The sequence below is a fragment of the Theropithecus gelada genome, unplaced genomic scaffold, assembly GCF_003255815.1.
Source record: "Theropithecus gelada isolate Dixy unplaced genomic scaffold, Tgel_1.0 HiC_scaffold_15884, whole genome shotgun sequence".
In the NCBI taxonomy this organism is placed as follows: Eukaryota; Metazoa; Chordata; class Mammalia; order Primates; family Cercopithecidae; genus Theropithecus; species Theropithecus gelada.
This window is the reverse complement of record NW_020257641.1, coordinates 1,789,928-1,802,768: the sequence shown is the minus strand read 5'-3', so window position 1 is coordinate 1,802,768 and position 12,841 is coordinate 1,789,928. Positions and strand designations below refer to the sequence as shown.

The window sequence follows — 12,841 nt, the reverse complement described above, 5'->3', positions numbered from 1 at the left end:
CAGGGTGATTGGGAAGCAGCATAACTCAGACTCAGTGGGCAAAGACCTAGCTGTGGCCCCTTCTCTGGGGCTGGCGGGACCACTTTGAGAAAGTATGGGTTTCCCTTTCCCATCTATAGAGAGAACTATGTTGTTCCAGCTTTGGAAGGATCCTCAGAGTTCAACTGCCCAACCATCTTCCTGTGCCAGTATCCCCCATCAGCCCAGCCTAGGAGAATTCTGCAGCCCCTCCTCTGATCCCAGCAGTCAGCTTCCCGCTAAGACCAGTGCCCACCCAGTTCATCAGGGGTCAACCCCAGGTTCTGAATCATTCTTCCTCCCTTGCCTTAGCACAGTTGGTCCTCCTGAAACCTTAGTCCATTGGTCCCTTGGTCCTTATTCTTCTGCTGGGCACCACCCTGGGCAAGACCATTTTCTTTCCCACAAATGCCCTTTGAATATTTGAGGATGGCTGACACATCCCTGCTAAGGGCTGTCATCTTGAGGGCCAGCCTTCCCAGTTTTTTGTAAGGAATTCCCATGTGCCAGGTACAGTGGTACACATCTCATATGTCCTATATTCCTGCAGTAATTCATCCTCATTAAAGGTTTGTATTATTATTAGTCCCCTTTTCTAGGTGAGTAAATTGAGGCTAAGAGAGGTTAAGTCATTTGCCCAAGGTCACACAGTTAGTGAGCCATATCAGAACCCAGGTCTGTCTGATCTTGAAACTGAAGTCCTTCCCTTTCTACCTTACGGGATAACTACTACTACTGCTACTACTACTACTACTGCTACTACTACTACTATTACTATTACTATTACTATTACTATTACTATTACTATTACTAGCTGTCATGTATTTGATGCCTATTACTAGTTATCAGATATTTAATGCCTATCATGTGGCAGACAGTTTGAAAGCATGGTCTCTAACCCTTATTACTGTCTTGTAAAATATGTCTAATTTAATTACTATTTTAATTTAATTACCATTATTTTCTAAAATGAGAACATTAAAGCTCAGAAGGGTGAAGTATTGCCTTAGTCACACAGGTGACCAGGTGCAGAGGAGGGATGGGAACCAAGCCCACCTGGCCGCACAATCCTCACTCTCTGCCATTCACTGCAGAGCCTCCCCGATGGCTGCAGGAGGCTGAGAGGTGGAGAGCGTGGCATGCTCAGTCAAGTCCAGAGCCTCTAAGCCAGTGTTTCTCCGAGTTTGGTGCCCAGACCTTCAAGGTCTGAACCGTCCAGAGCATTTGAAACAGACCCTCGAGCCCTCCCTGCATTTTAAGCAAGCACCCAAACAGCTCTTATCATATTGGCCCGTGGCTTGAGGAACACTGTTCTAGAGATAGCACCCTCAGTCAGTGGGGGATTCTGGCTGCCTGGGGTCTCCCTCCTGGAATCAACCCTCTTGCCCTTGCCGCCAGTCAGTCTGCCCTGCTTCCCAAGGCCCAGTGCAGGCCCACCCTCCTCATTCCCTCGGCTTCCTCTCTGAGCTCGTAGCACTGCCTGTGCCCCGACTTGCCATAGTCATGCCTGGAATGACATTGTTCTCCCTCTCACGTTGCATCTCTTTGCTCACCCGGGAAGAAGAGACCACATGTGGTGCTCCAGAGGTTCCCATAGACAGAGCACTGCCCTGCCCTCGGCACTGAATAGACCCATTGGGACAGAAGTCAGGCCCCAGTTCCCTCAGGCCTCCTGGCAAGCACCAACACCCCCAATACGGCCCTCACCTGGGAGGCCCAGGTCTCCTTTATCTCCCTTAGTTCCAGTTTCCCCTTTTGGGCCAACGAGACCCCCATCGCCTTTGCTGCCCTTCTCTCCTTGGGGTCCTGGGGTGCCTGCAAAGAGAATGGCTGGTGAGGTGGGCTCCCACTATCCTTTTGGGGACAGGCTACTAGAGGCAAAGGGGCAGGAAGTGTTTGGGAGAGAAGGGAATGGGACCCCCAGATTTCTTCTGGGGGATGTGCTAGCTCATTTCTTGGGTGGTCTTGAAGAGGTGTGGCAGGACTCAAGAGAAGAGGACTGTACGGTGGGCGGTAACCTTCTGGGGCTGGGGTGGGGCTGTGGAGAGAGGTCGGGGGGAACTGCCCCAGTGCCTCAGGGAATGCATCATTTGTCCCTAGCAGAGCAAGCACAAGTTACCAGTGGCTCCTTGCTTCCCTGGAGCACCCTGGGGTCCTTGGAGGCCTGTGAGGAAGGGAAAAAGAGCTCAGTTGCTGTGGTCTGAGAATGTCTAAAATGTCTTTAATCAGCTGACATTCTAGATCCACTTAGCTGGGAAGGTGCCCAGAAGGAGATCTCTCTCTCTCTCTCTCTTGCTCTCTCTCTCTCTCACACACACACGATTGCACAAACACAAACAGCAGAGTCCCTGGCAGTTCCAGGCTGTGTTTGCTCTTGCTACGGTTTGAAAGCGTCCCTCAAAAGTTCGTGTATTCGAAGCCTGGTCCTCAATGCAACAGGTCCTAGTGGGAAGGTGTTTGGGTCATAGAGGCAGATCCCTTATGAAGAGATTAATCCCATCTGGCAAGATGGAGTGAGTTCTCGCTCTTGTGGGACTAGATTAGTTACCAAGAGAGCTAGTTCCATTTCTCCACCATGTTTTGACTCAACACAAGGCCCCCACCAGAAGCTGCCAGAGGGAGCTACCCAATCTTGAACTTCCCAGCCTGCAGAATCATGAGCTTCTATTCTGTGTGAATTACCCAGTCTCAGGTATTCTGTAATAGCGACACAAAACAGGCTAAGACAGTTCTCTTCCCAAAGGTCCAGAACAGCACCTAGGAATATGTCGTGCATGGCAGTGCAGGAAAGGCTTTAGAGTCAGGCAAGTGTGTTTGAATTGTAGCTCTGTCACTCCCCAAACTGGATGACCCTGGAAAAGCCACTTAAGTATTCTGCACCTCAATTTTCTCATCTGTAAAATGGGGCTGGTAATGACTACCTGGTCCTCAGCTGATGCATAATTAGTGCTCTAAGACAAAAATGCAATTGAGAATGGTGATTCCCACCCATGTGGCCCAGGTATCCAAGGCTAGCATGTGGAGTACAGACTGGAGGTGCTGGGTGTTCCTGGGGCCGGGGCAGGGGCAGGGAGGGATCTGTTGGGGAGAGAAACGGTAAGAGTATGAGGGGAAATTGAGGGATCCAGGAGGCAAAGTGGAAAAGGATGGGAATGAGAGGAGTGAGAGGAGGCGGGTGTATATAGAGAGGCTCTAAGTGAGTTACTGAATTACAAAAGTTTTCCTGAGGACACCAGTGGGGCCCAAGCAGAAGGTGCAGATGGGCTCTGGACTCCACATTCTCTATGGAAGCACAACAGCCTGCTTTGTGGATCTGTTTCAGTATGTGGGTTCCAGAGGATTTGGGCTGAAGAAGGGGTTGCCTGGTTTTAGTGCTAGTGATTGCACAGTCCTGCTCTGATCCCTCTGTCAGGGCTGTGTGATGTGCCTGCCTGTCAGAGTCCTAAAGAGAAGGGGAGGCTCCAGCTCTATTCCTTCTTGAAGGAAATGACTGAGCTCCTCAGGCTTCTGGCTTTTCCTTCAAGCCAGCCTCAATGGCTCCACTCTGGTGAGTTTCAGGCACCTAGCCTGAGTCCCTCTCTCTCAGAGGAAAGAGGATGGAGGGAGACCCACTCCCCTCTGAGTGAGCTTGTTCTGCTCAAGCCCCCACAGGCTGAGTGTGAGTGTGTATGCATGGGGGGTGTGAATGTCTACGAATGTGTGTGAGCATATGCATAGGGATTGTACTTGTGTAAGTGTAAGAATGCAAATATGCACATAGATGTGTGCTCAGACATGGGTGTGCATGAGTATATGCGTGTGTATGAGTGCATGTGTGTGCATGAGTGTGATTATGTTTGTGCGTGAGTGTGAGAATGCAAGTATGTGCACAGATGTGCTCTCACACATGAGTGTGAGTGTGTGTGGGGTGTGAATGTACGTGCACACCTCTGACTGCACCATAAACCTTCCTTCTTATGGTCTGCCTATCCTCCCCGCTTAAATCCTCCTCAGAAAACCCCCTGCTGGACACAGATCAATAGGCTCTTTGGGGTCCCTTCTATTAAATTTCTTCCCAAAATCAATTTCTGGAGGATTCTCCCTTCTAAAAAGTTTCCTTTCTTGTAACTGGTGGTGTTTTCTTTCTGCCTCAGCAGCCTGGCAGCTTAGAGCCCTGTTTGTTTACTCCCAACTCCCTTGTAAATCCTCTCGTCTGCCCTTTGTCTAGTAAAGGTCTTAATGTCTTTGCATCTTCACATCCCAGCAGCCTTGACCCCTTGGGGAATTTGCAAGATGGAGGTTCTAAATGAAGGGTGGATGGGAGCACAGTGGAATGGAAAACCGATGTTTGGGTTTGTCGCTGGGGAGGGACAGCTCTGGGTCCCCCATTCTCTGACTGGGCCCCGTGAACCCATTTATATTAATAAGATGGCTGGGCAGAATTAGGCAACAGTCTAAAAAAATGGAAACTAATACTTTCCCAGGAACAATCACGAGCTTTGGGTCATCGTCTCTAATCCCCCCACCTCCGGCAGCCCTCTGTAGCCCTCTCATCCCCAATCACAGAAAAAGAAACTGAGGCTCAGTTTCTTTGGAAACATCAGGAAACATTCCCAAGGGCACAGAGCTAGTCCAAGGTGGAGGTGCATGTGCCTGACAACAGAGTCCCTGTTGGACCAAGGAGGCCAACTTTCCGAAATGGCACTGGCAGACTTACATTCTCACACAGAGGAGCGGGTAGGAGTCACACCCACCAGCCCCACCCAGGATGAAGGCCATCTAGCCATACCTGCCCCTGAGGGCCCTACTCTGGCCACCAGAAAGGGTGCTTCCCAGCCTCTCAGCCCCTCTGGGGTCTCCCACCAGACCTCCGTTCACCTACAGACCCCTCCGAGGTCCAGACTCTGGAAGGGGGCTGAGTCTGCAACCCGCGGCAGTCACTCTGAGAAGCTTGCTGTGTATTTCTGGGCACACAACTGGCACCTACTCACCTGCCTCTCCCTTGACTCCTGGTGGGCCTTGGGGTCCCGGTGGGCCTGGAAGGGAAAGGGAATTCAGAGTGAAGCCAAAGAAGGAGGAGGAAAACTATTAAGGGTCAACAGACAAAGACCTGTACCTGTTGCTCCATCTCGTCCCGCAGCCCCCTTGGCTCCCTTCTCAGCAGGTGGCCCTGGTGGGCCAGGGGCACCAGGCATGCCCATGGCCCCCTTATGACCTTGAAGACCTGAGGAAGAGGAGCAGAGACACTAATGAGTCAGCCAACAGGATGGGGCAACAACGCCATGCCATCACTCACATGGTGATTCATTCAACAAACGTTCACTGAGCATGGAGATGAGCCAACTGTGTGGAAAGAAGGAAAGAAGACAGAGTTTCTCCTGCAAGAAACCCATGGCCTAGAAAGCAAAAGAGAGACACTGAGTCAAACAGTCCTGGAGGCAGGTATTAGCACTGCCCCTTTAGCTGGGTGACCTTCTGCAAGTTACATTATCGTTTTGAGCCTCAACTCCCCCATCAGTAAGACGGAATTAGTGTACTAGTTACACATGGATGTCCTGAGGTTACCATGTGGGGACAATCATGGAAAACATACATGGCAAGCTCTGGATAAATGGAGCCTATAATTTCTAGAACTCACATGATTCTCTACCATTTCCAAGGACCACTTGGAAATGGAGTTTCAGATGGAGTTTCACTGGAATCTCACAACAACCAGAGGGGGCATACAGGGCTCCTCGTCCCCATCGCCAAGGTGGGCAGTGATGTTCTGAGATGCCCAGGTCTTGCCTGAGATCTCACCTTTAGAGTGTGACCACAGATTCCAGGTCTCCCCAGGGCAAAGCCTGCACTATTGCCAAGACACTGTGGCGGTGAAGCCTGTGATGTGCTTTCTATTTCAAAGTAGAATCCCATCCAATGTGTGGGATCCATATGTCCTATCATTTTATATATACAAGGCTGGAAGGATGGAGTTCCAACTGGTGACTAGAACCTCTCACTTCAGCAAGGGATCCCTTTTGGATGTGTCTCTGGAGAGAGAATCATTTCAGGGTTTGACATCTGCTTCCACTGATGAGCGGCATGACCTGGATAGGGGTCTTCACTTGGCCTAGCCCTGGTTTCTTGCTCTGTACATGAGAATAGCACATCCACCCTACATGGTCTTCGGGAGGACTGCAGAGGCCATGGCGCATGGAAGAAACCCAGTGAAAGGGGCTCTTACTGTTGGCCAAAGGGAAGGGACAAGAACCTCAGACACCCCACGATGCCAGAGATAAGACCCCTCCCCTGCAGAGCTGTCCCTCCTCCCGGGTGATCAAAGCTGGAGGTTTCTGCCTCTGGCACTTCTGAGGGAAAGTGCCCCACTACTCCCAGGCTAGAAGGGGATTTTCAGGGTAAGCTCCTAGGATCCTGTGCCCATTAGTGTCAGAATCTGTACCATCCCTTCTCAGGAAGAGCAGTGCAAGCTGTTCCGGCTCCACTGTGGTGGCCTGGTCCCCTGGGGGCAGGGATAGGGATAGGGCTCAGGCTCAGGACTCTAATTCAGCTTCTCCAAACCTGCCTGCATCATCTTGAGTGAGTTGATGTGCCTCTGAACCCCAACAGTTGCTTGGGGTTAGTGTGAGCAGTCAACAAACCCTAAAGCAAAGTGCTTGTGCTTATCTAGGGGCGCCCTCAGGGCCTGCCTCATCCTTGCCCCTCCATAGCCTCATCTCCCCACACCATCCTGTTGCTCTTGTGCTTCAGACACATGAACCTTCTTTCTCTGTGGTCTTTGACTCACTAAGCTCCGTCCTGACCCAAGGGCCTTTGCACACATGGCTCTCTCTGCCTTGCCTGCAGGCAGCTCAGGCTAGCTCTCTGCCTTCTTACCCAGGGAACTGCCCCATCCTTTCAGAGCAGTGGCCAGGGCTGTGACTGCATCAGGCTCCAAATTGGTTGCCTCCTAAACAGGAAGGCTCACGAGGGCAGAGCCTCGTCTGTCTTCTTCATGTCTGGATCCCCAATGCCTATGGCAACTTCTTATCCTCATGGAACGTTCAATAGATCTTTGTTGGGAGGAAGGAAAGAAGTCCAGGATTGATAGGGGAGAGAAACAGAGAGACAGGTGGGTTTTGCAATCCTCTTCCCTGAAGCTTGGCTGAGGAGCAGTTCCCCTGACTGTGTCCCAGGCAGCCTGCGTGGGAAGGCAGTTCCACAGGCAGCTGCCTCCAGCAAGACCATGACTTCTGGGTTCCACACCCAGCCCTCCTCCCCTGCCCACCTATTTGTCACTGGGGCCTTTTCAGCCAAGGAACCTCCTGGGAGCCCTGACCAGGCAAGGCAAGCCATGGGGAAGGGGAGAGAACACAGCCTCCCTGGGTGGGAAAGGGCGATGGGCGGGGAATCTGGAGAGGCACGTGGTGCCTGAGGAGGAGCCGAGAATTCTATAGCCCCAGCTGCTGGAAGAAATTTCCTGTCTCTGGTTTCTAGGCACAAAAAGAAAGAGTGGGAAGAGAGAGACAGACAGAAGTCAGAGACAGAGAGAGACTGAGAAAGACATGGAGAGTGAGAGTTGGAGATTTTCTCTATGTACATACATCTATATTCCGAGAGAGAGGGAGAGAGGGAGACATGGAGAGAGAGAGTTGGAGATTTTCCTCTATGTACACATATATCTATATTCAGAAAGAGAGAGAGAGAGACATGGAGAGAGAGAATTGGAGGTTTTCTTTATGTACATACATCTATATTCATACAGAGAGAGAGAGAGAGAGAGAGACATGGAGAGACAGAGATGGAGATTTTCTCTGTGTACACATATCTATATTCAGAGAGAGAGAGAGGGAGACACGAAGAGAGAGAGTTGGAGTTTTTCTTTATGTACGCACATCTATATTCATACAGAGAAAGAGAGAGCCAGAGGGAGCCCATGTTCTGTGCTCTGGGATGAGATGGGCAGCACTGTGCCTAGGGTGGGTGACAGGCAGATTTTGAAGGTTGTACTGAACCCATTGGGTTGAGAAGAAGTTTAAGCATTGATTCTGTCAGCAAAAGCAATTGAAATTGTTGAAACTGCCCCTCCTTGAAGGAGAGGAGCCAGCATTCATCAGGCTGGAGGCTCTCCTAGTATTAACATTTAGTCTTCTCAAGAATAACAGAATAACAACCATAATAACAATAGCAAATAATAGTCATAATAATGACGAAGGCAAGAACATCATTGAGTACTTGCTCTCTGCTGGACACTCGACTAAGAGGTTTACATTTATTGTTTTATCCTGACACTAATCCTAGGAGGTCCTACCATTATCTCCATCTTATTGGGGAGGACATAGAGCTCAGAAATGTTAGGTGATTCGCTCAAGGCCATCCAGTTTACAGGGGCAGATCCAGGGTTTTCTGTACGTCCACCAGTCTCCCAAGTCCCTGCTTCCATCATTTTGCAAGGTTGCCTCAAAACCCTCCCTGGTCAATAGTGTGATCTGGGCCGTCCTTGAAATATTATGGCACCAAAGGATTCCGTTCAGAAAATGGCATGTATATTTATCCCCAGGGGGACATTTCAACCACTCAGCTGATGAAATGGAACAGGGCTGTGAGTGAAGCGTGTGTGCAACACAACACATGTGGGTTGAGGAGGGAAGAAAAGGCAAACAAGCCATAGCCTTGTCCTCAGAGAGCACATGCCATTGTCAGACAGCTTTTGCACAGCATCTCGCTTGAGTCCTACAGCAACTCCGTGAGGCGAGTCAGATTACCTCCACTGCTTCCTACACAGGTGAGTGGCTGAGGCTCCAGAAAACTTAAGCAACTGACCCAGTGTCATACAGCCAGTAAGCCCCAGACCCAGCATTAGAACTCAAGTCGGCCTAACTGCACAGCCTGTGCCTCCATGACACCTGCCTCCCATCATTACTGCCCTGTAGGAGAGAGGAGTCAGACACCATGGAAATGCGCACAGCACCTCTGGTGGGAAGTGCTATGTATGTGGTAGATAAGAGTCACCTGGAAGGAGTGCTTATGGGAGACCAGGAGAGAGGCTGCCCTGGCAGCTGGAATGCTGCCTGGCCTGGCCTTGGAAGGTAGCTAGATTTGGAAGGGCGGGGTTGAGAGAGGAAGCCACTTTAAGTAAGGAGGGGGATCATAGCCCAGGGGCTGGGAGTCCAATTAAGGTCCAGGAACAGAGAGGAGACTCAACTGAAGACAAAGGAGGCTGTGGGGACAGGGGAAGGTAAGCTGGGGTCAGATGTCCCGACCCAGAATGGCAGAGGCCAAGGGGACCTTCTGGGGAGGTTTTGTGGAAAGAGCAGGGTGGGTGTCAGTGGAAATGAACTTACCTGGAGGGCCTTGTTCACCTTTGATTCCAAACATCCCTGCAAGGGAAGGAGAGTGAGCTACGGCTGAGCTGTGCGGCACCCTTGGCCCTAGCCCCAGCTGAGAGTGCCCAGGCTCTGCAGAGGGAGGGTGAGCCCTCCCATGTGAGACTCCCATCAGACTGTGGGGGTTTGGACAACAGGAGCCAAACACCTGGCTGCTTTTTGGGAAAGAGTCCTTGGAAAGAGCCAGATGCTTAGCTGTAACTAGCGGTCTGCACCCTGAGACCTGTAGATCCCTGGGAGCCTTGGAAGTGGGGAAAGGAAGTTGCTTCAAACCAGCGTGAGGAGGTAGAACCCCTTCGTGTTGGTCAAAATGAGCTCCTTCACATTTCAAGGAAGAGACACTCCCATGGTGTCTGAGTGTCTGAACCTGGACTCCATTCATCTGCCCACAGCTATTACTCCTCTTCACACCCCCACTCAGCCTTCATCTTTGCTCCCAGGGAGGCTCCTCTGGAGGGATTTTCCTCCTGGGTCTATGCTGGGCGTACCCCTTGGTCACAGGACCCAGCCATGGGATCACCCTCCTAAGCCTCAGCTCACATGGGGCCCAGAACAAGGAACCCTGCTGGGGCCGGAGCTCTGTGTCACAGAGTAAACCCTACAACAGTTGGGCCACACCTAGCAGCTGGTTTTGCCCAAACTGTCTGAGGGCGAGGCTCTTCCCATTTTGGGGCAGCCTGAGAGAGGAGAGGGTAAAGCCGCAAGGCCCTGAAAGCAACGAGGGAAGGGGCACTCCCGGGGTTTTCACCCTTGGCTCAGTTTTCCCCAGCCTGCAGTCCTACCACCCAAGTCACCATGTTTCCCCCAGCAGGTCTGGTTGTCCTCCTCCCTCCAAAGTCCCCATATTGTCTGAACTAGTTTGGTGGCTTGAGTTGCTCTCTCCCCAACCTCATGTCAATGTAAGTCAGCTGTGGAAGAGTGGTCCAGAGAACCACCCCAAGCTCTGTGTTTTACCCTCCCTCCTAGACATTCTGGATCCATCTGGGGACTCTGGGTTCAGACTTGGCATTGAATTTGTTGCTGTAAGTCCCTGGCTCTTGGAGGTCACACTTTGCTTGGACAGGGTCGTTAATTTCCTGGTTCCTGATCCGGCTATCTCCCAGACCTCTGTTGAGAAGTCCCAACCCAGAGGGGAGGAGGCCAAACCTGGGTTCTGAGTGAAGTTGTCTACCCGCTGCAGCAAGTGCTCGTGGCTGACACGGACCCAGGTGAGTTGGGACTGCAGGACTTGCAGCCTCGATGCACCCTGAGCCAGGCGTTCTCCAGAGTGTGTTGACCGCAGAAAGGAGAAGGGCAGGCTGTCCTCAGCCGACAGAGTGTCATTGAGGAGATACATCTCCAGGACCCGGAGCCGCTCCTGCAGATTCAGAACTGGGCCCCACCCCACAGCATTCTTTTAGGGACTGAGGCATTTGAGCATATCCCTGACATTCTTGTGTCATGTGTGCATAACTTCTACGGGCCCTGAATTTGTAAACACAAATTCCACGTGCTGTCAGACCTAGGGTAAGCACAGAGCCTTTTCTACATCTTGACCATGTGTGCTCCACACTCAGGCATGATATTGCACAACCACAAAACATTTCTGCATGGCCTAAAGCTGTGCCTACTGCATCCATAATCAATCTCCAACCTTCAGGCAGTTAAGGCCTTCCTGCATGCTCTGGGTGTGGATGCATGACAGCTAACATGCTGGTCTGACATAAATATATGCAAGCAGCATTTGTGTGTGATCTTAATATATACATGATGTGTTTATGACAACTTTGCATTCAGCGTTCTTGAGTGACTTCAGTGTCTGCTCATGGAATTACTTCATGATTCTAACCTTTAGATTGGGAATACTTCAAAAGTAAAATCATGTTCAAATGGACACTTGGATCAGCAAAGCCCTTCCCACTCAGAGGCTGGGAGTCTTAGATGTCAGACATGTGTGGCATACCCCGTGTGAAATTATTGTGTCTTTCACTGCTTAGACACATAGGCTCCCAACTGCATTCTCGATGTCTCTCTCTCCCTCTCTTATGCACACATACACACAACATACACTACCTTCTTTGCTTCTCTCATCACTGTGGCTGCCAGGGGCTGAGACTCTCTCCCAGTGGATGGGAGGAGTGGCTTAAGGTTCTCCACTCAACCTGAGCCCTTCATCTGAGGGACCCAGCTGGGTCACTTCTCTCCCCCAGGAGGGACTACACAGGACCAAGCCTGCTTTACCTTGGACCACTAGCAGCCCAGCACCAGCGGTGAGCAGGATCAGGTAGATGACCACCACAGCCAGGGAGAAGTTCACCCCATTTCTCCTCTTGGGCTTTGGATCTGAAACACAAGCCAGGCAGAAGGTGGCTGCTGCGGAGAGCACAGCACAGGGAGTCCCCGCCTGCTTCAGGCCCTACTCCATGTGAGCAGGGGCACCCTGTGAGGTCAGCTAGGAAAGACACCAAAAGCTCATGAGCCTCAAATCATCCCCTGATCCTCCTTCTCGCCACAAAGCAAAAATTGCCACTGTTGGTCACTCATCTGTGTGGCTGGGCAAGCAAACATCTGTGCCATATATCATTTGCTGGAAAAGGTGTTATATCAACCTTGTTCACCACTGAAGCCCCAGCATGGTGCCTGGCCCTGCTGGGTTCTCAATCTGTATTTGTGGAATAAATTATGAATTAATGTGTTTAAATTTCACAACTCTGGGAGGAGGAAGGTTGTTCCCACTTAGCAAACAAGTAGTGAGGCTTGGAGAAATTAAATAACTTATTAGGATATAAGAAGCAGATCTGGAATTCATGTCTAGATCTTTTATTTTTTTTCTTAAGATTTGTAAATTATAAAAGCAAAACATGCTTGATATATTTTATCAAATAATGTACAGGGCATGACAAGGGTTAATAATCATCCCTCAACCCCCTAAGGTCCTAACCCAATGAGATAAGCTCTATTAGCACTCTGGGGTATGGTCTTCCTCCCATCCCTCCTGCTCAGAAATCCTACAAACCCATAGAGTCTGAGACAGCCTTTTTTCCTTTTAATCTTACAAACGCTATCATAGAACATAAAATATCACACATTGCTTTTCACAATGAAAGATTTTCATGGACATTTTCCTAGTTTTCTTTGTAGAGAGAGATTAGCTGCCTAATATTCCTTAGAGACAAAAGCCATAGTTCATGCTAATATTTCCCTTTTGATGAGCTGTTTCCAGTTTGTGACATTACAAAAGAGGCTGTAATAATTCTTGCCTGGAAGTCCTGACTCTAGCCTTTTGTCAGCTGTTACTCTGTCTTGTTTAGGCGTATTAAAGGGAGGGTCCCAGATGCAGAAGGCCCTGCAGCTCCTACCACTCACATTAAATGAGCACCTATTCCACACCAGGCATTTACCAACATCATCTCTAACCATTGCAGCAACCCTGCAAGGTAGGCATGGTTACGCTCCTTTACAGAGGAGAGAACTGGGGTTAAAAATTAAGGTGGCAGGTGACA

The 12,841-nt window shown here is 50.4% G+C and overlaps 1 protein-coding gene across 1 annotated transcript in view; it reads right to left on the bottom strand.

Moving 5' to 3' along the window:
• Positions 1-12,841, bottom strand: part of LOC112617150 (macrophage receptor MARCO-like) — a 59,779-nt gene that overhangs the window by 14,826 nt on the left and 32,112 nt on the right. Inside the window, exons 2-8 of the mRNA XM_025373889.1 lie at positions 11,580-11,681; positions 10,506-10,730; positions 9,318-9,353; positions 5,114-5,221; positions 4,989-5,033; positions 2,138-2,182; positions 1,726-1,833 (exon numbers count right to left, since the gene is read on the bottom strand). Coding sequence (XP_025229674.1) covers positions 1,726-1,833; positions 2,138-2,182; positions 4,989-5,033; positions 5,114-5,221; positions 9,318-9,353; positions 10,506-10,730; positions 11,580-11,681 — 669 coding nt within the window. The remainder of the gene's footprint in view (positions 1-1,725; positions 1,834-2,137; positions 2,183-4,988; positions 5,034-5,113; positions 5,222-9,317; positions 9,354-10,505; positions 10,731-11,579; positions 11,682-12,841) is intronic.